Source organism: Grammomys surdaster, unplaced genomic scaffold (assembly GCF_004785775.1).
Source record: "Grammomys surdaster isolate TR1022 unplaced genomic scaffold, NIH_TR_1.0 126013, whole genome shotgun sequence".
Classification (NCBI taxonomy): Eukaryota; Metazoa; Chordata; class Mammalia; order Rodentia; family Muridae; genus Grammomys; species Grammomys surdaster.
The window spans coordinates 1,253,424-1,280,324 of NW_021620828.1; the positions used below are offsets into that span (position 1 = coordinate 1,253,424).

At 50.0% G+C, this 26,901-nt stretch overlaps 1 protein-coding gene across 1 annotated transcript in view; it reads right to left on the reverse strand.

Annotated features, from left to right (window-relative positions):
- Cd9 (CD9 molecule) overlaps positions 1 to 25,490 on the reverse strand; it is a 32,526-nt gene extending 7,036 nt beyond the window's left edge. Inside the window, exons 1-2 of the mRNA XM_028754472.1 lie at positions 25,310 to 25,490; positions 4,402 to 4,504 (exon numbers count right to left, since the gene is read on the reverse strand). Coding sequence (XP_028610305.1) covers positions 4,402 to 4,504; positions 25,310 to 25,375 — 169 coding nt within the window. The 5' untranslated portion in view covers positions 25,376 to 25,490. The remainder of the gene's footprint in view (positions 1 to 4,401; positions 4,505 to 25,309) is intronic.
- Positions 25,491 to 26,901: the final 1,411 nt, after the last annotated feature.

Here is a 26,901-nt window from a genome sequence, read left to right on the forward strand (position 1 = left end):
AGCTGGGGGAGTAGTGAGCATTAGAGGAGACAGCAGTTCTCACAGAGACAATGTTCCCTTAACAGGCCTCTTGGTTCATACGACAGATCCACTCCAGAAAGATTTTAAATGAAAGGTCTGTCGGCTTTAAGCCTCGTTCAGACAGCTGCAGCTCGGGAGTGTCTCTGTTTAGCCTTCTCTAGTCAGGAGGAGCCAGACAGCAAGCCCAGCAGCTAAGCTACAGAGTGGCTCATCTGGAAGCAGGTCTCCCAACCTTAGTGAGTCACCGACCCAGTGCGAGCCTTGGATTGTATCTGTTCCCCACGTTAGCCTCGAGGGGCTAGGGCTCAAACCCGGGGCTTCCTGAAGGTGAGGCTGGGACTCACTCCTGAGCTCCACCTTGGAGCTCCGCCCATCACTTGGCTTGCTTTCAAAGAGCACTGTCCCTTGCTTCCCTCTGGGAAAGCGGCTCACGAGCCCCCAGAGCGGTGCTTGTTAGCAAGGGCAGGCAGTGGTAAATGACAAAGCGTTCCCTTTTATAAAAGGAGTGAATGTTAGCTTTTCTGTCTGACTCATGGAAAAATTTACTCGTCAGAGGGCCTTCTTCAGGATCTCCATGCTAAATTGCTTAAGGGCTGTTTATTGTCCTTTCTTTTCCTCTTGGGCTGACATTATAAGTCTATTTAAGTGGGGTGGAGGGAGGAAGGACTGGTGTGGCAGTAGCATATGTCAGGGTGCCCTTTGCACAGGAAGCAGAGCGTTCTGTCCCACCTGTGTTTTGGGCTCTGAGCTAGCGAGGACACGGAAGCCTCCCCTGAAGGCCCAATGATCCCATAAGCATTTCCCTTCGACCATTTGTGTCCCCAAAGGAAAAAGAACCTGATCTAGGCTCATGTTCCCTTGCTTAGGTTCATGATCCCCAAATAATCGGTCCCCACCCCACTCCCTCCCCCACCCCAGCTCATTCTTGCCTTCTCTTCCTCCCATGGCCGGTTGCTCTCATTCAGAAGACTCACTGGCATTTCATATGCTGAGCGTGGGAACCCCCAGAGAAGTGTGGGTGCGTACGCTATGCTGGATTCAGGTGGGAAAATGAACAATCAGGCATGGCATACATACCCAGTGCAGGAAGGCCACCATCAGGCATGGCATACGTACCCAGTGCAGGAAGGCCACCATCAGGCATGGCATACGTACCCAGTGCAGGAAGGCCACCTTACTGAGGACATTTACAACCAGAAGGTCCCAAGGAGGGATGAACACTGATGGCCTGTGGCCATACCCCCTAAATTCCTTCACTCCAGCTGTGGGCCCGGGACAAGGAAAATGTAGTTCTGTGGCATGTTGGTAAGCCTGGGACTGTGTCCCTCTGACAGGAAGAATGTACCAGGGCTGAACTGGAGAGAAGGCCCTTCTATGGAAGGTACCAGCTGTTCTGAAGTCTTGCATTTCTGCCTCACCACACACCCTTTCTTGACTGTGCAACCTGTGGTCTCACCTCAGGAAAACCGAACAAAAAGGTTGCCTGAAAAGTCAGCCTGGGCATCACTGGTACTCCTAGCACATGTGTTGGGAGGACTGTGGTACCCACAGAGGGCTGGTCTCACAGTCCAGTGGGAAAGGGGACCCAGAGGACAAAGCCTTCTTGACCCTTTGCCCAGGGACAACAATTTCAGTTTCCCAAAATATAATGGTTATCCAGGCAGGGCCCAGACCTAGGTACCACTCAGTTCCCTGATGTTTCAGTGCCTTTGGCAGTAGCCGCTTGTCCTTGGAAGCAGAAGGACGTCTTCAAAGATGAACTCATAGAAAGTTTGAAGGCACAGGCCTTTAATACCAACCACTCAAGAGGCTGAGGCAGGAGACTACACGTTTAAGGCCAACCTAAGTAAATTCAAGGGCAAATGTGAACAACTTAGTAAGACCCTGTCTGAAAGTCTTAAGGGAAAAGAGGGCTAGGGACACAGCTCAGTGACGGAGTGGTACCTAGCATGCTGCAGGCCTCCCTCCCCTAAATCACCACATACCCCCCAATGCTAACAGGGCCCAGTGCAAAGGGGCTGAGAACTGACAAAGTTGAAGATACCAGCCTCCAGTGAGGGACTGCTGGCTTGGATTCTGCTTTCAGTCATCCTCTCGTCTCTTCAGGGAGACCCACTGAAGACCACTTTGACTTTATAACAATTTGGAGGATAAGAACTCCACGAGGTTCCCAGAACTGGGCTCCTCTTCCTCCACTCCCATGGTAACCACCCTCCACCACCTTGGATGGTTTTCTTACCAACCGCCAGCCCACCAGGGCCAGGGAGCAGGGGCTCCTCTCTCAATTTGTGTGACATCAAAAGGCTTAAGAGAGCCTTACCCTGCTCCTGGCGAAGAGGGGCGGTGGACACTTCTTACAAGGGGAGCTCCCCTTGCCGTGCAGCATAGAGAATTCCAGAAGGATCTGGGGTTTGTGTTCTAGGGACGAGAGCTTGGGCAGTGTGTGCGGCTTGTCTAGGTTGTGAGGTGGGAGCTATTCTCTCCTCCTGTAGAGTTTCAGGAATGGAGCCAGTGAACTCCACCAGGAAGGGTTCAGACGTGGGAGTGGTTTCCTCCCAGGTCACCTAGTCACCGGTGAGAATCTTTCTTCCCACATCTAAAAATATACAGAACTAGCCTGAGTCCTGAATGCTGGGAAGAACTACCAGGTGATCAGGAGCAGTCAACAGGAAGGAGCCTAGCGAGTCACAACTCTCTTGGAGGACACAGGAACCATAGGGCCCTTGGTTGGGAGGTCAGCCTGAAAGGATACCCATTCCTGCCCGTGAGTCTGTGGTACTTAAGGACCCTGTGTGCTGGGGCACGGAGTGTGACTGGCTCCTCTCAGCACCTTGCTTCCTGCTACTGCTAATCCAGAGCGAAGCACACCCCACCCTCTCCTTCTCTCCCTGGCATTCCAGCTCAGAAACGAAGCTTTGTTGCTAAAACAAGTCAGGGCACTATGGAAACATGCTCCCTAAAAACTCTGGTTGTAGTTAAAAACACAAAAGGCCTAACCATTAACCACCCCTCGTTCTTTTTTCCAACAACAGGGCAACACACCCAGGCCTTCCCCACTCCACTGCCAATGAACAATAACAAAGGACAGGAAAATAGGAGATCTAGACAGAGAACTAAGGTGATTGCCCCCCTAGAGACTCCTCTCCATCTACCTGGCCAAGTCTGGCCCCAGGGAGAGGGGAAAGAGAAGGCTGACTAGAGCCATGGCCCTTGGTCCCTGCAGCCTGCGAGATGATAACCCTGTCAGAATGCTTTCTTGTCTTTTGTAAAAATAACTTTGGTGGGTGGAAAGGAAGTGACAACTCACGCTGGGTCTGATGGCATGACAGGATCACCCTAAAAATAGGGGGCTTCCTACTTCTAAATCAGGCAAACTAGAACCAAAGGCTGAGCTTACTCAGGCCAGCAGCCTTATGAGATAGATGGTCCTTGTGGCATCTCCTCTCACAGAGGAAGAGAAAGGTGCTGAATGGAGCCAGGAAGGACCCAGGAGAGAAAGCTGCTGTGTAGAGAAAGCTACTGGCTGGCCGAAGCTTGGGCGATGCCCACCTTCCTGAACATGGAAACCCTTCCTTAAGGCAAAAGCAGTTTTTCCCAAAGGATGGGATGGTCTCTTAGGTCCAGTGACTGATTTATTTTCTTTCTTCCCTTCCTTTTACTTATTTTTATTTTATGTGCATTGGTGTTTTACCTGCACGTGTGTCTGTGAGGGTGTCAGATCTCAGAGCTACAGACAATTATGAGCTGCCATGTGGGTGCTGGGAATTGAACTCCAGTCCTCTGGAAGAACGGTCAATGCTCGTCAATGCTCTCAACAGCCGAGCCAGCTCTCCAGCCCAGACTTTCTTTTTCTTTCTTTTCTCTTCCCTGTTCTCTTTCTGTCTCTTGGCTCTCTTTTTTAGCTTCTTTTGACATCCCTCCCAGGGCCTCCTGCAAGCTCCTCCACCTCCATCCCCATTAATCTTAATTTTGATGGTCTATCCAGGAAGCTGGTCTGGAGAGAGACTGGGAGGGGAGCCCCTTCTCTCCCGGGCTCTGCAGACGCTCAGGACAATGGTTTCTGACTTAAGAAGATTACAATTTAGTTTGGAGACACACAGCATGTGAACTGAGGCTCTTAAACCCTCAGGAGTAGTGACATCCTTGCCAGACAACATCACATCAGAGAATGGTCAAGATGACAAACTCAGCTGGCAAGGCAAGAAACCACAAGAGTCAGATGCAAACGTGCAGACACAGCCACACATACACACTAAGCCACCTAACTTGAAAGGGACAGGGCTGGCTTATGGGGCCAGCTTCTCTGTCCCAGGCCCCAGGCCCCAGGCCCCAGGTCAGCATGGAGTTTCCATAGCTGAAGTGGCAACCCCTCCCTCTCACCTGTGTAGAAGCTGGAATGGTTAGATTCTTGCTCGAAGATGCTCTTGGTCTGGGAGTCGAATCGGAGCCATAGTCCAATGGCAAGCACCGCGATGCCAGCGAGCTGCAAGATACACAATGCATTGGCTGGCATTAGTTCTGACCGCCTGGGATAGCATAGTCCACTCGCAAAGGACTTCTGCATCATCTCTCTTTCTGCCTTCCAAGGGCAGCTGGCAGCAGAAAGCAATCTGAAAGGTGTGGTCAACCCTGGCGGTAAAACCACCAGAAAACTGGAATTAACAATTCCCTGCCAGAAGAATACTACACAGCAGTGAAGACGAATCACGAGGACTACCGGCACTATAAGTGTGTCTTACAATGTTCAGCGAAAGCACAAGCCACTAAGCTCACACCCCAGGACTCCATATGCTGTTTACTATGCACAGACATAAAATATGTCATAGAAGTAATAATGGAAAACAAAACAAACGTAACCAGTGAGCATCAAGCGAGTGATGAGCTCCAGGTCGGGGGACAAACGGATGAGCAGGGTGGGTGAGCACCTAGGATGTTGAATAGGATGCTAAATGACACTTTATCCCCCATGCTGTGTTGGTCAAGTGGGTCTTGAACTTCTGGGCTTTAGCTATTCCCCTGCCTCAGCCTCCTGAAAGACCAGGTATATACTATTAATTTTGTTGAAATTTTAACTTGAGCAATGGCAAACGCACGCATGGGGGTTGGGGACAGCTGTGATATGCCCAGCAAGTGACATGACGTATCAAGAAGTGTTCCTCACTTACCGACATCAGCCTTTTATTCACCAGTCCACCCCTGCCCTGGCCCTGGAGATGCAGATGCTGTTGGGGAGGCCTCTGCCAAGCCTTTCCATCCCCCACCCGCCCAGGGCCAGCTGACCTCCCATCACTGGTACCAGGGCTTGCTGAGGGAGTGACTCACAGCCCTCCAGTGTAGTGGCTGGCTGGCTGTGGGAGACAGACCTGGTTTGGCTGGTCTATCCACCCTACCAGAAGTACCTAGGTCATCATCTTCTTGGTTCTCTGCCCTAGGAACTGTGTAAGAGTCTGTGGTGTGGACACCCCCTCCCTCCACTTTCCATCTTTCTCCCCAACCTTACGCATGATGTGGCAATAGAATCGGGTGCACTGAGTGTCAAGTACGCATGGTGACACCAGGAAGGGCTATCCAGGATGTCAGCCTATAGAAACCACCTCGCCTGTACCCCTAGAGGTGTAGGCTACTTCGATCCCATTGCATACAAACTGAGTCCCCACAGTGTGGGCTGTGTTTCCTGGCTTAGAGCCCTACCACTACAGCTTTTCCATCTGTAAACCAGAATGGTGGATGTGACCTGCCGGTGCCTTGGCAGTTTGGCCAGGGACTAAGGGGGCTTACATCAGAACTATATTAGAAGGAGGCATCTAAAAGGAAAGCTGCTTGACTTTCTCAGCACTAGGTCACATGACCCAGAACCCTCTGTCCTGTGGATGAGGAGCCCTCCCCCCGCCTGGACCATCCTGTGGATGGTCATCTGCCCACACTGTGCAGTCCCCCCTCTTAGATAAGACATTTCCACGCACCACTAAGAAGGTCTCAGACCAAGTGTCTCTGGCTGGACACTGGAAGAGTTCATGAATGCCAGGTTTGATGGTGCAGGAATTACAGAGTTAACATAAACCTGAGAACTGTATCCAGAGACGGGGGTCAGGTTCTTCTTCCTTAGCAAGGCATATGGGAAAGCCTCTTTGGGCCTAGTCCAGACAGTGCAGAGCTGCCTTTATGGGGTAGAAGGGTTAGTCCTCCCATGCTGGAACAGGCTGGTCTCCAACAGAATGCTCCTGACCACAGGGAACACCAGAATCAGGGCTAGGGGAGACCACGCTTGGCTGGGCCCTGGGCTAGACTCTGGAGTGCGATCAGGAAGTGATTTGCATATGTATTTGATATATCTGTCTACCTTGGGACATGGAATTTCTTTCTGTGGTAAGAAGAATTAGAAAAAACGTTAAGAAGTCCTGGTTTAGGACTTTGGAAGCCCTTTCTGTTCTAGTCTGTGAGCACCAGTGGGAGGAAGAAATCTGGGCTAGAAAACAGAAACCTGGCAGGATAGGAAAATCTCAGGTCTCACCTGGGCCACAGTGAGAACAAAAGTCGGTCCACCTGTGGGTGTCACCACAAGCCTGATATCACAGTTCTGGGCTGTCCACACCACAATGCTGCATAACAGTGAAGAAGCAAATGCAGATGGCCGCAGAAGCTTGAAAAAGGTCACTAAACCCTGGGCTCTTTTTTAATCAAAAAGTCACCAGGGAAGACTCAAGAAAAGCAGACAACAGGAAGGCTGAAGGAAGACGGAGCAGTCTGTGAACACTTGATCAGGTGTGAGCCAGCTGCCATCTTTGTCTGATTAGTTTTCTTGTTTTTTTTTTGTTGTTGTTGTTTTTGTTTTGTTGTTGTTGTTATTGTTGTTTTGTTTTTTGTCTTTTTGAGAAAAGGTCTCACTATGTAGTTCTGGCTATTTTAGAACTCACTTTGTAGCCCAGGTTGGCCCCCTGCCTCTATGGCTGGGACTAAGAGTGTGCACTACCAGGCTCAACTCTTGTTCTGTTGTCAAACACATTCCACACTTTGCAGCCTGGCTTGTGAGGAACTTGTTGTGTGGACCAGTCTGGTCTTGGAACCTCCTCCAGCCTTCCAAGTGCTGGGAGTTGCAGGCAGTTACTTTACTTACTCCCTGTTTTCTTTTTTTTTTTTAGAAAAACAAAACTCTGGTGTTAAGTGACTGGAGGGGATGCTGTGTCAGTCATTAGCTGCCTTGTTCTGTGGAATGGAAAGACAGCTACAGTAGGCTAGGTCAGCTGGAGGTGGCAGGGCTGTGAAACCTGAAGAGCTCGCACTGGTTCCTTCTGCAACATTGGTTAAAGAGCTCAGAACATTTCCCGGGGGAGCATGTTTTTGGTGGCAGTGGTTGGGGGTACTTCTGTTGCCACTCCTGGTTCTCACTCCAGCTACTTCAACCACAGGAGAAACTAAGAGACCAGTAGCAAGAACCAGGCAACTTTAGCCTTTAAAAAAAAATGAACACTACAAGGTCAAGGGGCTGCTTCTGCAGGTTCCTGTGCAATGGGCAGCTAGGCCTTTGGTGTCTGCTATGCTGACGGTGGGAAGGCTTGAATTAGGATATGTATGGGTTACATGTAAACGTAATACTGTACTTAAGGCATCCTTGGATTTTGGCATCTGCAGAGGTTGGGGTGGGGGAAGGGCTCTTGGGTAAGGGTAGGATCAGGAATTCCTGGAATGTCCACCTTGGAGACAGCAGGGGAGGACCTCATGTGCATCTGTGAAGCAAAGAGATGGATCCCCCCACTCCCCAGCTCCTGCCCCAGGACTTCCCTTCCTTGATGCTTTTCATCTTCCAACTGGAGCCAGAATAAACCTTTGTCTCTTGATTGTTTTTCTAAGTAACTTATCACAAGAACAAGAACAATAAGATGTTCCCTTGCAGGCCAACTACCTGACACTAGTAGTCACATCAGCCACAAAATTGCCCAGCCCGCTTCTGTCTGTCCATCACGACCAGGGCAGGTTTAACGCAGATGCTTAGACTGGCTCTTAGAAAGGGATCAGAGCAATGTGGGGATCTTAGGCTGCAGAGGATGGAGATGAAAGTCCAGAGGCGGGCGGCTCTCCCAGCTAGAGGCCCTGCCTACAGTTGGCTTAGCTACCTTTTTTGTTTCCAACAAAAGCCAAATGGAAACAGTCTGGTTTTGCTGCGAAAAGCTCCTTTGCCATCTGGCCCCAAATGGTTCCATCCATGTGACAGTAAAGGAAAGAAGGAGTTTCTCTCATTGTTTCACTGGGGCTTGCTGTGTTTTGCAGCTCATATGGCTTTTTTTTTTTTTTTTTAATTAGTGTAAGATGGACCGTAAGAAAAACTGACACAAACCTAAAATGCATAGAGTCTACAAAGAACTCAGCCCGGAACTTCTCTCCCCTTTCAGTTTCCTTTATACTAAAACAACAAAACAAAAAAACAGTGTGTGTGTGTGTGTGTGTGTGTGCGCTTGCGCTTGGTGTGTCTATGTTAATTTTATGTGTCTATGTATGTATGTGTATGTTATATGTGTGTGTGTGTACACTTCTGTGTGTGCTATAGCACACGTGTGGAGGTCAGGGGGCAGCCTGCACTCACCTTCAGACAGGGTCTCTTATTTGCCGCTATGTAAGCACAGCACCTGGTAGCTTCTGGGCTTCCCTTCTCTACTTCCATCTCCTTACAAATGCTAGTGCTTTACACGGGTTCTGGGGACAGGGACTCAGGTTCTCCAGCTTTTTGGGAAAGCACTCGACCCACTGAGCCACCTCCCCAAACTCCACACTTTCTATATTGGTTTTTGAGACAAAGTTTTGTTAAAGAGCACAGCCTACTCTTGAACCCTCTTCTACCTTTGCCTTCCATTTCCCCAGCGTTAGCCTGATCAGCTGGGCAACCAGTAGCTTTAAAACTGTCAGGATCGTGAGGAACAAGGAAAGTCAGAGGCTGTCACAGACCAGAGATTTAGGACAACTGCTGTTATGTGGGATCTTGGGTAAGACCCAGGAACAGAATGAACGAGTGGAAGTAAGTGTAGCACAGGTTAACACTAATGTGGCAGAGCTAGCTGTGGTGGGGCAAGCCTGTACTCCAGACAGTGAGTTCCAGGATACCCTGGGTTCTATTATGAAACCTTATTTCACAAAACCTCCCCCAAACTCAAATAAACCCTAAATAAACATGGAAAGGTATGGCGTGCATTAGAAACCAGTGAAGGCTACACTATGTGGCTTGGCTACTGCCAGTGTAGGTCTAAAAGGCAGCAGCTGATCCCACCTGCCTGTCTCCCCCCATAAAGCCTCAGTCTCCTTGCAGGGCTGCTCAGTTAATTAGTGTCTTTACTGCCTCTGTGATTCCGCTGACCGCACCACACTGGCAGGTCTCTCTCACACACACACACACACACCCCGCCCCAACAACAACAACAAAAAGAGGATACCAGAAACCCATACTCCCTTTCTTCAACCTTGCTGCCTACAGGACAATCCCGAATCCTCACAGATGAATCGTGCCAACCTGCAGCTGATGCCAAGAAACCCCAGGCTCCTCCTCCTCCTCCTTCGATCAGAATCTGTTTTCAACCCTGGCAATCCTGCCTCTGTCCACCAAGTCCCTCTTCTGAAAATGTCACCCTGGCCACCTAGACTGCTCTTGCTTGCTCCAGCACCGCACAGAACACACAGTCCTCAAGATCAACTTCTTTATTCCTTTTCTTATTCACCCCACTTCCCACATTCCTAACCCTCACAACAGCTCCAAAGAGACACTGGGGAGCCGTTTCCTAATATTTCAGGACAGGAGAAGCTGCACACAGCAGCTCCGGAGGGCTTGAATCCCAGCACTCAGAATGTAGAGGTAGAGGTAGAGGCAGAGGCAGAGGCAGAGGCAGGCAGATCTCTTGAGTTTGAGGTCAGTCTGGTCAATAGCGTGAGTTCCGGGCTAGTTAGGGACACACAGTGAGATCCTGTTTCCTTCCCCACGTCTTCCAATGCTCTCCCCACCCCCGCACCCCAAAAGTGCAGCGGGGCATCTGTAATCCTAGCACTTGGGAGGACTGAGGCAGGAGGATCTTTGAGGCCAACATAGGTTACATACTAGGCTCAAGGCCAGCCTGGGCTATGTAGTAAACCCTGATTTAAAACCCAAACAGAGTAGCTCAGTGGTAGGCACTTGCCTCCTAGGAGTAAGGCCCTGGCTGAGATGTGGGCTAATCCTTAGGGAGTCTCTCCTCCCTTCCAACAGTAACTCTATGCACAGCTGGGGCTGATCTCAAACACTCCATCCTCTCTTGTGTTTTTCAAGGGTTGGGATTACAGGCGTGAGTCACATGGAAAATCTCACTAGCTGGACAGTCTCACTCTGAAACACGACCTGTAGCCAATGGAAATACCTCCAATTCCAAAGGTTGATTAAAAAAAAAGCTAAACAGTATTAATGGAGCTGGGGTGTACCTGGCTGCTCAACTGTTCCTGGCCCAGCTTACAAAACTGGATCCAGCCAGAAGCTGTGGAAGTATACACCCAAGGGGGAAGTGGAACTGACAGAAACTCTTCAAGTCTGTAGGCCGTGGACTAGGAGGAGACTAGCAACTGAGCCGCAACTGCACCGGGTCCCTCAGGTGGGAGGTGGCATGTGACCCCTGAGATAGATCCCAATCAAAACACCCTGGGGTGCACTGGGTGTTCTGGGCAGGGCCATCTGTTATACTGCGGTTTGACTGGCCACACTGATTTCATCTGTTATTTGTTTCAACACGCGCATGCACGGACAGAAATGCTGTTTCATTTTCAGCATAGGTTGAAGGTCAAAGGACACACTGCACTGTGGAAACTGTAGGTCACTACAGCCACTCAGTCTCTGTAGCACGGAAAATAGTAACAAAAACAATAAGCCTTGAGAAAGACAAGGAGTAGGTGGGTTGGCAGGCACTCCCTAGATGCTGTTTGCCCTCTGTGATCTGAGGAGGTGGTTGGCAGAAGCTGCAAAACCTGGGACATCGGGTTTCTGTTTTATGAGGCTGTGTCTTGGGTGGTGGAGGCAGATGGGTAAATTTACCTTAGACACCCAGGAAATGCTTGCCAGACCCTAGGGCTGGATGGACTGGTCAAAGTGAGGTGGGAGGCGAAGCTGGAGAGCTGTGCTCAGACCCAAGCTATGGCCTCTCCTGGGGTTCCAGAATGGCCAGGGAGGAGGGAGGGAGACACTGTCCTAGGCTGGCACAGAACAGGACACTAGCTCGTATCTGTCCCCCTCAGCAGATGCCCCTCACTCTGCTGTATGCTTCTATTTGAACACATTTCGGGACCTGCAGGCACCGTTGCTCACTCTGCCCAGGAAGACCAAATAGCCAGGATGCAATTTCACCATCAGCAGTTTCCCAGGCCCTAAAATATCAGTCAAGCTTGAAGAAAGCCACCGAGGCGAAGATAAGGCCCTCTGTGTCCACAGGCTTCAACATTCAAAAGCAAGTCAGGCCACCCAGACCCATGGGCTCTGGGCCTCACCCATCCCCATGGCAACCTCCTCTCACCAGCAAAATGCCAAGCCTGAGATGGGCCGAGGGCGGTTAGGAGGCTGGGCCACGAAATGCCAGCAAGAACACACAGGATCCCAAGTGGCAACCTTCTGGCCTGTCTCCCTTCCCCCACCCGGGACGGAAACTGTTGGCTGTGGGAAGGCAAGGGTGTAGCCAGTACTAGAGGAAGGGGTCCTCCGACACCCAGGTCCCACCCCTCAGTTATGAACAGTACTCAGGTCCACTCCAACAGAAGAGAGTTCATGCCTGCCTTTCCTTGAGAGTCACAACTGTTAGCTGTTGTTTAAAGAGCAAGGGGATGGACTTTCAGAAGAACTGGCCGGCGGGCTCAGGGCAACGCTCAGACTCTCAGCTTCTACCATGTGGGCAGCATTCACGACTACAGCAACCCCCCCGGGGGACCCCTTCACCAGCCAGCCCAGCCGTTCACAAAGGGAGGTCCCTAGAACCTGTTAGAATGCTCCCTCCTAGACCCGCTGCAAACTTGGCCGGGGTGGGGGTTACCCAGGAGCCTGTGTTTGAACACGGCCTGGGTTATTCTGACACTTTCACTACCCTGGACTTTTGCTTTAAATATTGCACAAGGATGGCAGGAAACAGCTTTCTCTGGACTTGTGAGCCTGAAAGAGAGGTTTCCTCACACCTTTTCTGAAAAACACCAAGGGAGGGCAGGAGGGAGGGGCGGGACTTCCTGGGTTGATGTTCTGTTTGTGGCCTCCCTGAAAGGAGTAAGGTTCTCCCCCCTCCCCCGTTACAGACTTGAGGAGTGAGGCTCTGGCACTCTAACCAACCCAACCACAAAGCCACAGGAAGTCCTCCTGGACTGCTGGCTAGAGCCAGTGGAGGCCGGCGGGGGCGGCAAGACTGAGAAGCCGGCCCGGTGGCTGGGCAGCTCCACACTGAATGATCAAGGGTAGGAAGCTGGAGCAAAGCGCACAAGTTGGAACCTGCATCTGGGTCCCAAAGGTGCGCTTACCTCTTTACCCTAGTTCTCCAATGACTCAGGGGAGTTTTAAGAGGCTCCCATGGCCAGACAGGGCTGAAGGTCGTTGAAATGACACCCCTATTTTCCAAGGCTAAGCTGCTATTATGTAGGAGCGCAGACTACCCCAGACTCTTTACGAGTTTTTTTTTTTTTTTTTTTTTAATTTTTAAACAAGAAAACACAGAGACTGCAGTCAGGCTGTAGGTGATCTAGCTTTATCAGGGCTGAACTTTCAGCAGGTGAGGGGACATATACACTGTTTACAACAGAGGCTGCCAAGAACAGTAGCCGCTATTATCTGTGAGGACCCAGGCATGCCTTCAATGGTGGGATATGCTTTACCACGTTAGGATCCTTCTCTGACTCGTGACGAGGGGTCCTCAGAGATGTTAAGCAACTCACCCAGAACGACACAGCCAGAACAGGGAGGGCTCAAATTGAACCAAGATCACAGAGTGAAAACTGGACTTCAGAAAACTGCCCACGTGCGACTGGGAATCTCCAGGTCTCGGACAGGCTAGACTTGGAAAAATACTCGAACTTGAACTTTAATTGAGCCTCAAGGATTTCCTCTAGTCCAGGCTTGAGGATGAAGTGTCAGCTTCCTGGAGAGGGAGGGTAGAAGCCGACTCTTCCCTTGGGTTCATCCTTCTCCCTCTGCTGAGGCAGGACAGGATGTGGTCCCTGGAAAATGTGCTTCAGGGAGCTCCACCCAAGTGCCCTTTGTTTTCTACGCTGATTTTTGTCTTTACAAAAGCAAAGATGACTTTGGCTTGACACCCTCTAGGATCTGGTTTCCTGGGTGTGTGTGTGTGTGTGTGTGTGTGTGTGTGTGTGTAGTGTCCATGTTGTCCAGAAGGTTCTAGATAAAAAAAAAAAATTCAATCCTTTTCTGGGAAGTATATGGGGTGGAGGGGGAAAGGTGGGGGAGGTGTAAAGTCTTACTCTAGGTTTAGAGTAAAGTAAGATTGTTTCTTTTACTTTTTCCCTGTCCCTCTTCCTTTCACTCTTTGCTGTTTTGAGGCGGGGCCTCACGGAGTCCAGGATGGTCTCTAAACTTGCTACATGGCTGAGGATGGTACAGATGCTTCTGTCTCTGCACCTCAAGCGCTGGTGCACTCCCTGCCAAGTAGTAACACGTAGCTCATGAACTACCAGGAATTAACACCGAGGTGAGCCTTGACCAAAGGCTAATTTCACCATCCCTCCAAAACTGGGGAAACAGCCAAGCATTCTGTGGGTGGAGAGATAAGCCCTGGGACACATGAACTGGAGGCCAATTTCAGCTCTGAGCCACCCTGTGTTGTGACTCCACAGAGCTGGAGGAGAGAGATCTGGGTGAATGGAAGTGTTGAGATCAGCTCTCCGCTCCAAACATTTATGGAAAGCTAGCAGTGCTGTGACTCCAGCAACGGCTGTAGACGCTCAAGCTAGCTAACCTAACCTTTGGGCTCTTACCGTGAGCCAGGGAAAGGACGATAGACAGCTTTTCATTAAATGCTGCATTACTCCCCCCATTACACAGATAAGGAAAATGAGCCACTAACTTGCCATCTTACAGGAGCTCGTGTTTTGTTTTGGTTTGTTTTGGTTTTTTCGAGACAGGGTTTCTCTGTGTAGCCCTGGCTGTCCTGGAACTCACTCTGTAGACCAGGCTGGCCTCGAACTCAGAAATCCGCCTGCCTCTGCCTCCCAAGTCCTGGGATTAAAGGCGTGCACCACCACCGCCCGGCAGGAGCTTGTGTTTTTAACACACCAACTGCCTCAAGTTACTCCGGTACAAATGACCTTTGCTTCTATCTTTTGCTTCCCCCCGCCCCCCGGCAATTTTTTGTGTAGTCGTCCTGGGCTTAAACTCACTATGTAGCTGACAAAAACCTTCATCTTGATCTTCCTACAGGCATGTGACACCTGGTCCAGGTCGCTAAGACTCTTTTGTAGCGTCATGGGTTGCGTGTGCATGCCCAATAACAACTAAAGATCCCAACCACCCATAAGAAGCCAGGCCCTTAAGAAGGCAACTTCTTTTATTTTATGTCTTAAATTTTGAGAAAATTTTGATACTCATATAATTCAACATTAAAAAAAAAAATCCAGTCGTAAAATATCCAAGTTAAAGAAGGAGCCCGTTCTCTTTCCAGGCTTTTCTGTGTGGCAGGTGGCCTGAGAACTCGGTTGACCTGCATGGTGACCTGACCAGAGCTCTGTCTTAGAGGGCTTCCGTAGCCCTCATCAGTAAGAGAAGAGGAAATAGGCTCAGGGAGGTGAGGTAACTTGCCCACGTCACAGGATGCTCAGGGTGACTCAGCTGTGGGCTCTCTTTGTCACCTGCATGACATAGACCATGAGAGAGAAGTCTATTTCTGAAATCTAGTCTCATTCTTGGTAGAAACAGTTTACAGTGGATTTATTTCTCCAGGGTGAGGAAGAAGATTCAGGGGAAGCAGTCGAGACCCTTTTGGGGTGGACTGACCCTCTCACAGGGGTTACGTATCAGATATCTAATCTGAGATATTTACATTATGATTGAACAGTAGCAACATTACGGTTATGAGGTAGCAATGAAAATAATTTTAGGGCTGGAGAGATGGCTCAGTGGTTAAGAGCACTGACTGCACTTCCAGAGGTCCTGAGTTCAAATCCCAGCAACCACATGGTGGCTCACAACCGTCTATAATGAGACCTGATGCCCTCTTCTGGTGTGTCTGAAGACAGCTAGTGTATTCATATATAATAAATAAATAAATCTTTAAAAAAAAAAAAAAAAGAAAATAATTTTATGGTTGAGGGTCACCATAACATGAAGAACAAGAAGGGTCGCAGCATCAGGAAGGTTGAGAACCGCTGATCTGGGGCCACATCAACTTTTTCTCTACGTGTCATCTTAGTAATGAGGCAGCAACCTGGTCTGGGCAAGTTCAGGAGTTAAGAAGTCCTCTCTCTCTTCTGAAGACAGAATTAGCATCATTTAAAAAGCAGGGTGGACCTGGTGTGCTTGAGGAGATATCCCAACTGCAGTTTCCACTGCCTGCTTGCCAGACACACAACATCCCCCCCCTACTCCCAGCCAGCTCGTAAATACCCCCCTTTCTGCTGAAAGCAGGCGTTGTGATCATGTGGCGACAACATGGGGACTGTTTTGCATTAGAGCCCTCTCCGCTCCACACACTGGTTTTTCTCCCACAGCGCACACCTCACTAAGCTGTCCAGGGAGTAGCCATGCACACTCTTGCTGGCCCACATGTCCTATGTGGCCCGGCAGCTCTCATCCCACGCGCAAAAGTGACAATGTGCTAGTGTAGACGGTCCCAGCGGTGGGAGGTGACCCTTCTTGTACAGCTTTCAAAGGGGCATGGGCTTGTGCGCCCTGGCAGTGCTGGCCAACGGCACTCACGGCGATACTTCACTGAATCTTTTCACCTATCATGACACGTTTTGACAAGGTTTCCTAATTGCTGTGTCTTACCCATCACGTGTCTTGACCCTTTGCACAATCTCTTCCTTCATATTTTAGGAATCTTAGTTTTAGATGACAAGTGTTTACACATCTGTCCTCTGGCCTACACCCTACCTTAAGCAATTAATTCACTTGAGCTGTTTGCACAATGGGCCTTCTAGTAGATAACACCAACTTCCTTTTTATGTGTGTGTGAGAAGCAGGGGGTCTCACCCAGCCCAAGCTGGCCTCACTAAGTAGCTGAGGAAAACCTTGAACTATTGATCCTCCTGCCTCTACCTCCTGAGCTGAGATCACAGGCTAGTGCCACCATGATTTGTTCACCTGGGTTTGGGGATTGAACCCTGGGTTATCACGCTGGGCAAGCGTTTCATCAAATGAGCTGTATGCCTAGATTTCATCTCCCATCTTTTTATACGGGAAAACTGGGCATGGAAGGTAAATCGCTCCTCTGAGGTTACACCACACATGAAGGATTGAACTTGATTCTGATGGCAAAGTGTGAATTCAAAGTCATTCTGTCGAACTGGGTCTCTCCCAACCCCATGCTGGGATACGCGTACAGGGACACAGAAGACACATCCCAGTCCCAGAACTGTTAAGTTTGGCCTGAGCTGCTGTTGAACCTGGCCTTTCTCAAATGAGCAGCTAATGGACAGCCTAAGTGGGATCTAGGATTAGGGTCTAGCCTTCCCTCCTCTGGGTGTTCTTCCTCTGAGCTTTGCCCATATCCTTGTTCCACTCCACGAAGCCCTGCATCGAACCAGAGCCCCAAGTGACTTCATGGCTCTTCTCGGCTTAGCTTTCCCTCGCTGCAGCCACCCTCCACCAGCCAGGGCTGCCAGGATTCTTATCTCTTGGAAAATTGGGTTCTGAGATACAACCTGGAGCCTCTGCTCCTGCCCTGCAGCCACACTCCGTGGGATCCTAGAGGTAACTGTGGCTGGCAGGAGCGTGATGCCAGCTTCCTGTTACAAAGGACTGAGGGCTCTCCAAGCTCAGCCCTGGACGATAATCTAATTTCTACTTGACAACGAGTTTTCTGGGTCACTTAAAGGTTATGTGCCTTAGACCCAGGGTAAGTAAGGGTTTGATTAGTGGAGAGCAGAGTGTGGAAGCCTGTCCCAGGCTGGTAAAAGGAGGTTTAACATTTGGGGTGTTGACAGGTGAAGAGGCAGCCATAATCTCAGTTTTTGGGAGGCAAGAGGATTATTGAGAGTTTGAGGCCAATATGGTCTACATAAAGCATTCTGGGTCAGCCTGGGCCACACAGTTCGATTCGCCCTTGTCTCAAACCCAACCCAACACCTCACATTTGAGGTTTAACGGTCAGATAGACACCTGCGGTCGCAGAAAGGTAATCATATTCATACTTCAAAGGGGCGGCAGTAAGAAGCCGCCTTGCCTTAGTGGGGAGGGGCCATTTCTGGGGTGCACATTCCTCTTTAGGATTAGGCAGTGGAGGTTCCTCAGTCTGAAAACACCCATCAGAGTTGGGGTGTGAACATGGCACTCTGTATGTGCAAACTGGCACTCTGCCATAGCTCACCCTTGAGACATGCACCCCGATATCTGAAAATTTCCACCCACTGGGAAAGTCACAGTGAGGTCACAACTATTCATGACTTTGCCTATCTTTCTATTTAGTTTTAATAAATCCACTGCAAATACATATATATATGTATATGTACATATATACAAATATACATATATTACATATACACTACATATATACTATATATACTATAGACTCACTGTAGGTGGGAAAGGAATAAAGATTAGAATATGGCAGAAATCCATTTGACTTTAAGAGAATGGTTCAATTGACTTCCTGATATTTTTAGCCCTGGTCTAGGGTAGCTCCAGTGAGCCACACAGGGGCTGTGTTGTTTCTGATCCCGACATACTGGCAGCTCACACAGTGCTAGGCAGGTGTGAGTGAACAGGGGCTTCCTTCTGATGCTAAGAGGAAGTAGGAGATCAGTGGGAGCCAGCCACTGACCTACCCGTGTGGATAGTGTTCACGGGGCCTCCGATGGGCATCGGGTCAGCTGTGAAGGCCACCTCTGTCCCTCTACACAGCGCCCCTTGTACTCACTGAGCAAGGACTTAACAGCCAGGCTGGTGACACTTCTAGTGAACAGTTAGTTCCCAAACCCATGGAGCCTTCTTTGGAGTGCAATTAACATGGGCCATGTCCAAGCTAGACTCTTCTGGCTGTTTCTATCACTTAACTAGGTGGCTGTTTACCTCTCCGGAGACCCAATCCGCACCCCTGCTCTTTCTCAAAGTCCCCAGAGGAGAGAGGAGGTAAGGCTGAGCTGGACGTCCCATGCTCCGTGGTTGGGAAGAGGAATCACCAATGAGCAAGACCTGCCTGGGAGCTTATGGGGCTGGATTCCTTGTGTGGTCTAGAGATACAGAGCACCGGTTAAATGACGAGTGTCCAGTCACTCTTTCAGCAATGATTAACTGCAGAGCCAGTGAGGGTGGGTGGGGAGGCGGCTCTGCAGCGTGGGCTGCCCCGGGTCATCATGGGAGCTCAGGGTTCCGCTCCTCCTCTCTTCTTTCTAATATTGGGGACTGGAGCCAGGGCCTCCTGTGTCTACACCCTCAGCCTTCAAAAGATTGAAAAAAAAAAAGATTTATTTTATGTGTAAGACTGTTTGGCCTGCATGTATGTATGTATGTGCACCACGGTGCCCTTGGAGATCAGAAGGAGTATGGGATCCCTGGGAAGTTGAGTTATATAGGTGGTTGTGAGACATGTGGTTGCTGGGAACTGAGCGTGAGTCCCTGTAAGAGCAGCAAGTGCTCTTCATCACGGAGCCGTCTCTCCAGCCCCCAGAGTCCCAGTCTTGAACCTAGGGTTTCTTTGATGTTGTTTTCTTTTAGTCATGATCTACAAGACATAGATTAATGCCAATGCTGATTAAGCCAATTAAAAGTCTTTAGTCTTCTTTATTGATGGCCAGACCCAGAGTGGGCTTAAGCCTCTAAGAATCTTGTGGTGCCCAAGCTCAGGGGTATAATGTTTTTAAAGGTAAAACCCACACAGACAATAGTGAATGTCAGAGTAACCTTGAAATGTTCCTCCATGGCGGAGCACAACAGTTATTATAGACAGAACTTGTCAATTATTTTGGTTAATACAAATGGACCATTGTCCAGGTCTTGGAAATCTCAAATGAGTTGTCAAGGTAGATGTGTGTATGTGTGTGTGTGTAGTCAGAACAAGATGGGGTTACCTTGGTCATTTCAGTATTTTTCTTAAATTATCTGTCTGTCTGCCTACCTGCCTGCCTGCCTGGCTGTTTTTGAGGCAGGTCTCACTACATAGCCTTCCTTGGCTGTCCTTGAAACTCACTCTATAGACCGTGCTAGCCTCAGAGGTCCACTTGCCTCTGCCTCCCGAAGGCTAGGATTAATTAAAGTCATGTGCCACTATACCCAGCTTGTTTCTAACCCCACTTTTAAAAACCTTCTATTATCCCCTTATTCAATTCCAGGAAGTTACTCATGTCAGAAACATGGGATTCAGAGCATACCAGAGGGTTTCCCTGGAAACCAAGGGAAACAAATCAATATGGGGCTATCTCTAACCTGAAGTTAGTTCATGGGCCTCTAGAACAATAACCACCACCACAACCACCACCACCACTAAATCACATATAACACTTTTCCCCCTGAAAGAAAGTCCTACTAATTTGATGGGATTCCCTAAAAAGGTAACAATATACTCACAATACATAAAACTTGTCTGGGTGTGGTGGTGGCCACACTTTTAACCCCAGCATTTGGGAGGCAGGAACAGAGAGGCAGAAGCAGGAGGATCTATCTCTGAGTTCGAGGCCAGACTGGTCTATATAGAAAGACCCTATCTCAAGAAACCAACCAAACAAATAATAATTAAAAAAAAAAACTCCATAAAACCCAAGACAGCAACAACACAAACCCCCAAACAGACAAACAGCCCTCCCCACGTGAATCCATGACTAAGTATTTTCTTGGGTGGATGGTGTAGAAAATTACCCGGATGGATGTAATTTTTATAAAATTTTCTCATCTTGGGACAGAATGTTGCTTCCCACAGCTGCATGCCACCACTTGATGGAAAATAAAAATGTTCCTGGACCAGCCTGACTTTTTCCACAGAATGGAGCAGCCAGGTGTCATGCAATCAGACCTCGAAAACACAACATACAAAAAACAAAAAAAACAAACAAACAAAAAACAAAAACAAAAACAAAAAATACCCAAGGCTAGCCCTTGTCTCAATCCAGAACTTCTTTAGTTGAAATACACTTCTGGTAGTTCAGGGTCAGGGAGATTTACAGCCTTTGAAATAAAGAGGTTTTTGCTCTTCTGTATGTAAAAAGTAAAACCCATTTCTGCAAGACTTTGACTGGAAAGCAAAACCCAACACTTTGAGGACTGGGGGATTCAGCTCAAGGGCAGAATGCGTGCCTCCCATGCACAAGATTTGGCTTCAATCCCCAGCACCAAAACCCAAAAGAATAAAAAAGCTGACAGGTCCTGTTAAAGTCCCTCTGCTCCAACCAGAACAGGGAGGAACTCAGAAATCACAGTGTGATTTCTTTTCTCAACGCCACATGGGTTTCCCCAGAACACACAAGGCAGTGACTGTGCTGCAAAGCCACCAGACCCCTGAGATTTGAGGCCCCGCTCCTGTCCCCAGCCAGAAAGAAGAAAACACCCAGGCAAAACCATCCACCTCTGTGTGTGCTACCAAAGAAAACATGTTTCTTGTAAATCCAAAGTATTTTTAGGTTCCAAACTGTGTGACCCATTTCAGAGGCCACACAGCTCTTTATAAAAACTGAACTGAACCCAAAACTGGGCGGAACCACCCCAGGACACACAGGCCTAAGTGTTAAGATTAAAGGTTCATGCCCAATACACCTCCTGAAGAAGCGCAGAAGCCAGGAAAGGCTCACCTAGGAGAGTGAGCACTGACCAGCCACGCCATATCCACTCTTCTAAGGTTGCTTATCAAAGCTTGCCCAAATTTGGGAAGTAACCAGCAGCCAACAGCCGCCGCTGGCTTCTCCTGAGCCATAGCAAGGTCTGGAATGTTGCCACCGGCACTTCGAAAACAGGGGCAGAGTCTGTGAAGAGTGTGTGTGTGTGTGTGGGTGTGTGAGGGAGTGTGAGTGTGCGCACACGAATCCAGTTCTCACCACCACCCAGAGATCGGGATTCCTGATCGTGGTTATTGGTAACTATGGCTGGGGTGGGGGAGAAACCCAAGCTCTAGGCAGGGGCCAGTTCCTATTTTCCATAGCAGTGCAGACACTTGGCCTCAGCTCACCCTCTCCCCAACCTGCCAGCTCCAGTACAAGCCGGGCAGTGTCGCTCCAGCCCAGGCGCTCTGTGGGAAGCCATTTTACGCCACAGTGCAACCCAACATCCAAGTCAAACAACTTCTGGGGGAACAGCGATCTGGGTGGGGAGGGGCTCCTGTTACAGCCACCTACCCCTCCACAGCCTGCCCTGACTCGAACCCTGATGCCTTGGAACCCTCTAGAGGCTCGTCAGCTTCATTTTCAGGGGTGGGTGTACCTTCTTCCCTGAGTCAGATGTGTACAAAATGGAGTCAGTTGTTTTGCTTTGAAGAGTGAGGCCAGCTCTCATTTGTCGGCTCGTAGGGCGGGGAGATGTGGAAAAGCCACAAGACCACACCGTACGTCCACACCAAGTGCGAGTGTGGCCTAATCTGTGATTTAAACCTCCACACTTACCTGGGAATTGCTCCCACCCTCTTCAAGGCCTCAAATCACTTTCCACTAGGGAAGCACAACAGCTACAGGGAGAAACTGACCTGCCCAGGGGCTGAGGATGCTGAATCCAGGGCTGTGCGTCGACCATTACAACCTATAACCATAAAAGGCCAAGGCAATGGAGCGCTTATAAGAGAACCTGAACATGAGGAGAACCCCATCCCCCCCAAGAGTGAGGGAAGGTGAAAGGAGCAGGAAAGATCCAAGAGACAGGTTTGTACTCGCAGGTAAAAAAGCCAGGGAACAATTCTCAGTATCCACCGTCATTTCCTGACTCCTACCTGGCTTGCCCGGGAGTCTTATTAACCAGAGGGGAGGTGGGGCGATGGTGTGTGGTGGCTGGGCTTGTTCTATAGGCTGAACTTGAATGGACCTTTGAGACCATTTGGTCAATTCATGGATTTTTGTAATGAGGAAACTTCAGTGTGGATCAGAAAAGTGAGCTGCCTGTAGTTCCCAAGTCATCTGCCCTCCGCCAGGCTCTGGATCCTGCCTGGGTCCAGCTCTCTGCCTACATTTTCAATTATCTTCCATGAAGGCCATGCCACGGAGCCCCTCTGCTAATTCCATCCTTCCGGATGGAGAAGGGGCAGAAATAGAGGGTCCGAGTGTGCAGAAGCAGGGTCTGGCTCTCTCAATAGAGACCGTCTGTCCTTTCTTTTGCCTAGGCTGAGGACCATAGAAAGTCCTCACTACGTGGGATCTGGGGGAATGGGTAGGATGGGGAAAGGCCAGACAGAGACAGCAGGATCAAGGCCAGTCTGGCTGCATAGCAAGGCCCCAGACAAACAAAAAACCGAGTGGGAAAAGGCCTGGCTCGAAGCTGGCCACCACACTACAGCCTGAAACACTTCTATCACCTGCCATCCAGACATCAGAAAGATGTTTTCTTTCTCAATTCTTTCCTTTCCTTTTTTTTTTTTTCTTTTTTGGAGAGAGTGGAGGGATAGACATGGAGATCTGAGGGAAATTTAGGAACAACCAAAATAGGCTTGGGAGGTCTGGCTCTGAGGCTGTTGGAAAAACAGACTGATTGCTGGCTTGGCTGTGGGCATGAGACACCCAACTTCAGAGAGGCAGGCTGGGCAGGCTCAGCTGTCACAGAACATCCTACAGGGGACATGCTCAGTCAAGCCTAGGAGAGAGGCAGATTCCCCTTTTCCGGTCCTCCCTCTCTTCCACTGTCCCACTGCAACTAAGAAAAGCTGGCTTCTCTTTGGATTCTTGCCATCTAGCCCCTCAGCATCCTCTGCAGACAAAGGTAGCCCCCCTGCTTTCCAAAGTCCATACCAGGTACCAAATGTCAAGATCATAAATCATTGGTCTCAAGGGATCGAAGAGGTGACATCATAATAACTCCAGGGGTCCCCTGAGATCACTGCCTGTCGGTAAAAGATATTTTGAGGAGTTTCCTCTCAGCCTTCCTTTACTCCTGTCAAACCCAGCTTACCACCTCACTTGATAATACCCTGCCACTTGAGCCTGGTTTTCATGGGCAAAATTTCTGGCCATCAATAGGCAAAATGGGGATAATGCTTCTTTCTCTGGTTCTGTCACAGAGCTTGGGGAGGCTTTGAAGACTGTAAAATACTCACAGAGATTGTAACATGACTGTCCCTATTAGAGTCCAGGACAATAGTTAACTTAGCAAACTGCCCATCTCTCTAATGGTAAGAGAGACAGGAGAGTAAAGACAGAAAACAAGGGGCCCAGAGGTTAGAGTACTAACTTGGCTTTCGATCTTAGGCACTCTGTTTCCTCACAGTGGACCTGAGTGTTAGCACCTACAGCTGGTACACAATCTCTTAAGCAGTTTCCAACCCCAAAACCAAACCATTCTAGAGTGAGCTTGTTCTGCTTCAGGAGGCAGAGTCAACCAGCAGTGACAGGGCAGGGGGCTCTGGATAAGAGTGACAGCAGGAGACAAGATGGACAGATTGCAGGCCATCAGGCGACAGACTGAGAAGACCCAGGGTGGCCACGAGCACCTCCCCTCAACCCTTTGCATATGCCATGCGGGCAGATGGGGGATGCAGGCAGGCTGTGGTACGATGCGGTTTTCCCCTAGCACCGAACTTTCACACCATCTATGCAGGCGTCTGAGGACTGACCAACAGACTAACAGGGGAGAGACTTGGGGTGGGGGGGGTAGAGAGAGGAAAACTCCCCAAAGGACAGGGCGGGGTTGGGTGGGGCCAGCTGCTTTCAGACTTTGTTTTGTGGTGCTCAAGTTGATGAGTGGGCCAAGCCAACCCTGAGAGCTGGCTGCCTGTCTGCAGAGCTGGGGAAACAGAGGAGGGAATGCCCTCTGACATCCTCTTAAGTTGTATGGGTGTGGTGGCTCCCAGAAACCCAAGGTAGTCTCTGAAGGTTGTGCAACACTTCCAAGCAATCCCGGGGAGGATTAAAACCTTACAGTTGCTGGAAGCTGAGAACATCCCGGTGGCTAGCTACAAGGGAATAGTGTACTTTTTATGTTGTTGTTGAAAACCTCTGGTGGCACAAGAGTTGCCTAGTTAAACTCTTTCCTGCTTGCCTGGGAGCAAACGTTATGCATTTGTGCGAGGGGGTGTGCCCTCTCAGAACTACGACAAAAGGGGCTTCCTTGTGTTTCCTTGTTGCTGTCCCTTAGTTTTTGGAGAGTGGACACTCTCTGTTACCTTTCCTAGAGATCCATCTGCAGAGCGGTAGGGAGTCTACTAGCCCCTGCCTCTGGGCCCTCTGCAGGTGACCCGCCATGCCCCGTGGCCCTACTGGGACATTTTTTGGAGGGCGAGGCTTCAAGCCCGCAGCGCCTGATTACCTGGGAAATGCAGAAACACCGGACTTATCCCATCTAGAGGCGCCAATAGGCGCCTTCCCCACCCTCCTTTCTCTAACGCTCCCAGAGTTTTCTCTCTCCAGCCAAGATAGTTATCGCTCTTGAAAAAGAATCAAGACAATCTAGTCTTTCAGGTAGCTTAGAAAGAGGCATGGACGTTTTCAGGCGAGAATTCAGAACCTATCAAGGAAAGTCCGTCCTCCAGGTGCAGGGAAGAGACTCCCCACACCCACTTCCTCTCCCTCGTGGCGCCCCTCGCCACTTGTGGGACCACCGAAGTGAGAGATATTCAACTACCCTGCTGGCCAGGAACCTCGCGGGCCAAGGAGGGTATCGAGTTACTTGAAAAAGGGTGCTCCGCTCCTCCCTCGCTCCTTTCTTACACTCGGGGGTGTTCCGGGTGGGAGCAGGCACAGACCCCATCTCAAATGCTCGGCGGCAGAGGGACCCGGGAGCGAAGTGCACAGCCGGGGCCACCGGGACCCTCGGCTCTCCCACCCACCTTCCCTCCCGCCCACCTGCCAGTCCCGCCCGGCCAGCTGGCAGCCGCTGCGCCTTTCTCTTCTCGCCCGGAGTCCGCCCGGCGCGCACAGTACCAGCAGCTCCCCGCGCTCTCGGCCGCCGGGACACTCACCGCCCCGGACGGCGTCCCGGGCCTGAGAACAGGTGGCCTCGGAGAGGAGCGCGCGACAGTCGCCTCTCACTCACCCAGAAGATGAAGTTAAATCCGAAGAGCAGGTATTTGATGCACTTGCTACCTCCTTTGACCGGCATGGTACAGGCTGGACTTGTGTGGAACAAGAGGCACGCACGACTGGGACAGAAGGGACTCGACAACCGACTGAGGCACGCTGCGGCTAGGGGCTGGCCCGAGGCTCCACTTTTAAAAAGTGCCACTCCTTACGGCGCTCGGCCAGCTGCGCTGCGCATGTGCTGTGGGATGCAGACCCCGCCCCCCGGTCCCCCGGCCCCCGCCCACCTGCCCCGCCCATGCTTTAATCCCCTCCCCAGACCCAGGGACTGCGGCTCCATCGTCAGTGGGGAGCTCTCCCTGCACCCTGTTTCCCAGTTCAGTCCCTGAGGTCCTCATTCCCTCTGTCTTCTTTCTTTTCACCGGCTCGGGGTCTTTCCAGACCTCCAAACCCGACTTCTTTTACGGGGAGTTAAGTGCCGGCCTCGCCTTTCCCGTTCACGCTGGTTCATCCTGAGCTTTGCGTCATCTGATCTAAAGAACCTTTTCAGATTCCTGCGGCAAGTCTGCCGGCCCGTTTGCCTGGCTTGCCTTCTCTCTGACACCTCCTTGTAAACCTTTCCGGACTGAACGCACTTATTTGACCACGGTGATCGCTAGAATGTCCTTAGTGCCAATCTGAGCAGGTCTCCCTTGCTCAAAAACTTTCTACGTTAGGAGACTTAAGTTGAAACCCTTCATTCTGTTTTTACTCGTTCATTCCCTGACTCACCTGGTGCCACACCCCTACTCTGCCGCGCCTTGATGCCTGCAGGGGTGTGTGGCTGGCCGCGCTGCCTCTGTGAAAATTCTACTGTGCTTTAGTTTTTATTTAAAGTTATTATTATTTTGAGACGGAGTCTTTCTATACTGTCCCGTCTGGTTTGGAACTCCCTGTGTAAACCAGGCTGGCTTCGAACTCATAAAGAACTGCCTGCCTCTGCAGGGATTATAGGCCTGGGCCATTATGACCCGGAATGAGCTCCTGTAGCTCAGGCTATCCTCAACTCCAGTCCTCCAGAGCGTTTCAAGCATCGGCCACTATGTCCTGCTCTGTGGCTCTTTAAAGTCTTTCTTGATTCTTCCAACTGGGTGAGGAGGTCCTTCTCAACATCCTGTAGAGTTTTCTCTCCCTCACCCCTGCAGGAAGTTTCCTCGGCATTCTTTATTGTAAAAGCAAATCACACTTATTACAGAAACATAAGAAAATACCAAGAAGCAAAAAGACTGTGAGTTGAAATTTTTCCTGGCTTAAAGTACATTGAGGCCAACGCTACAGGAGACCCTGTCTCCAAAAACGAAAAATAAAAACAAGACGTTTTTCTCAGGTAGCAAAACCAGCCTCTGTTAGCATAGCACAGCTCTTGTTTCACTATTTATCAGTAAGTAGACCGATTCATTAATCAATCCAGTTAAAAACGTTTTTTTCCCCACAGTCTAGTTTAGAAAGGTTCTTCACTGGGAGCAGGAGTCGAAAGCAACAGATTCTCTCTGATTTCTTCCCTGAAGCAGCTTAGGAGCTGGGGGAAGGAGACAGGCAGGAGACTTGGAGAGTGTGTATGGTCAACTT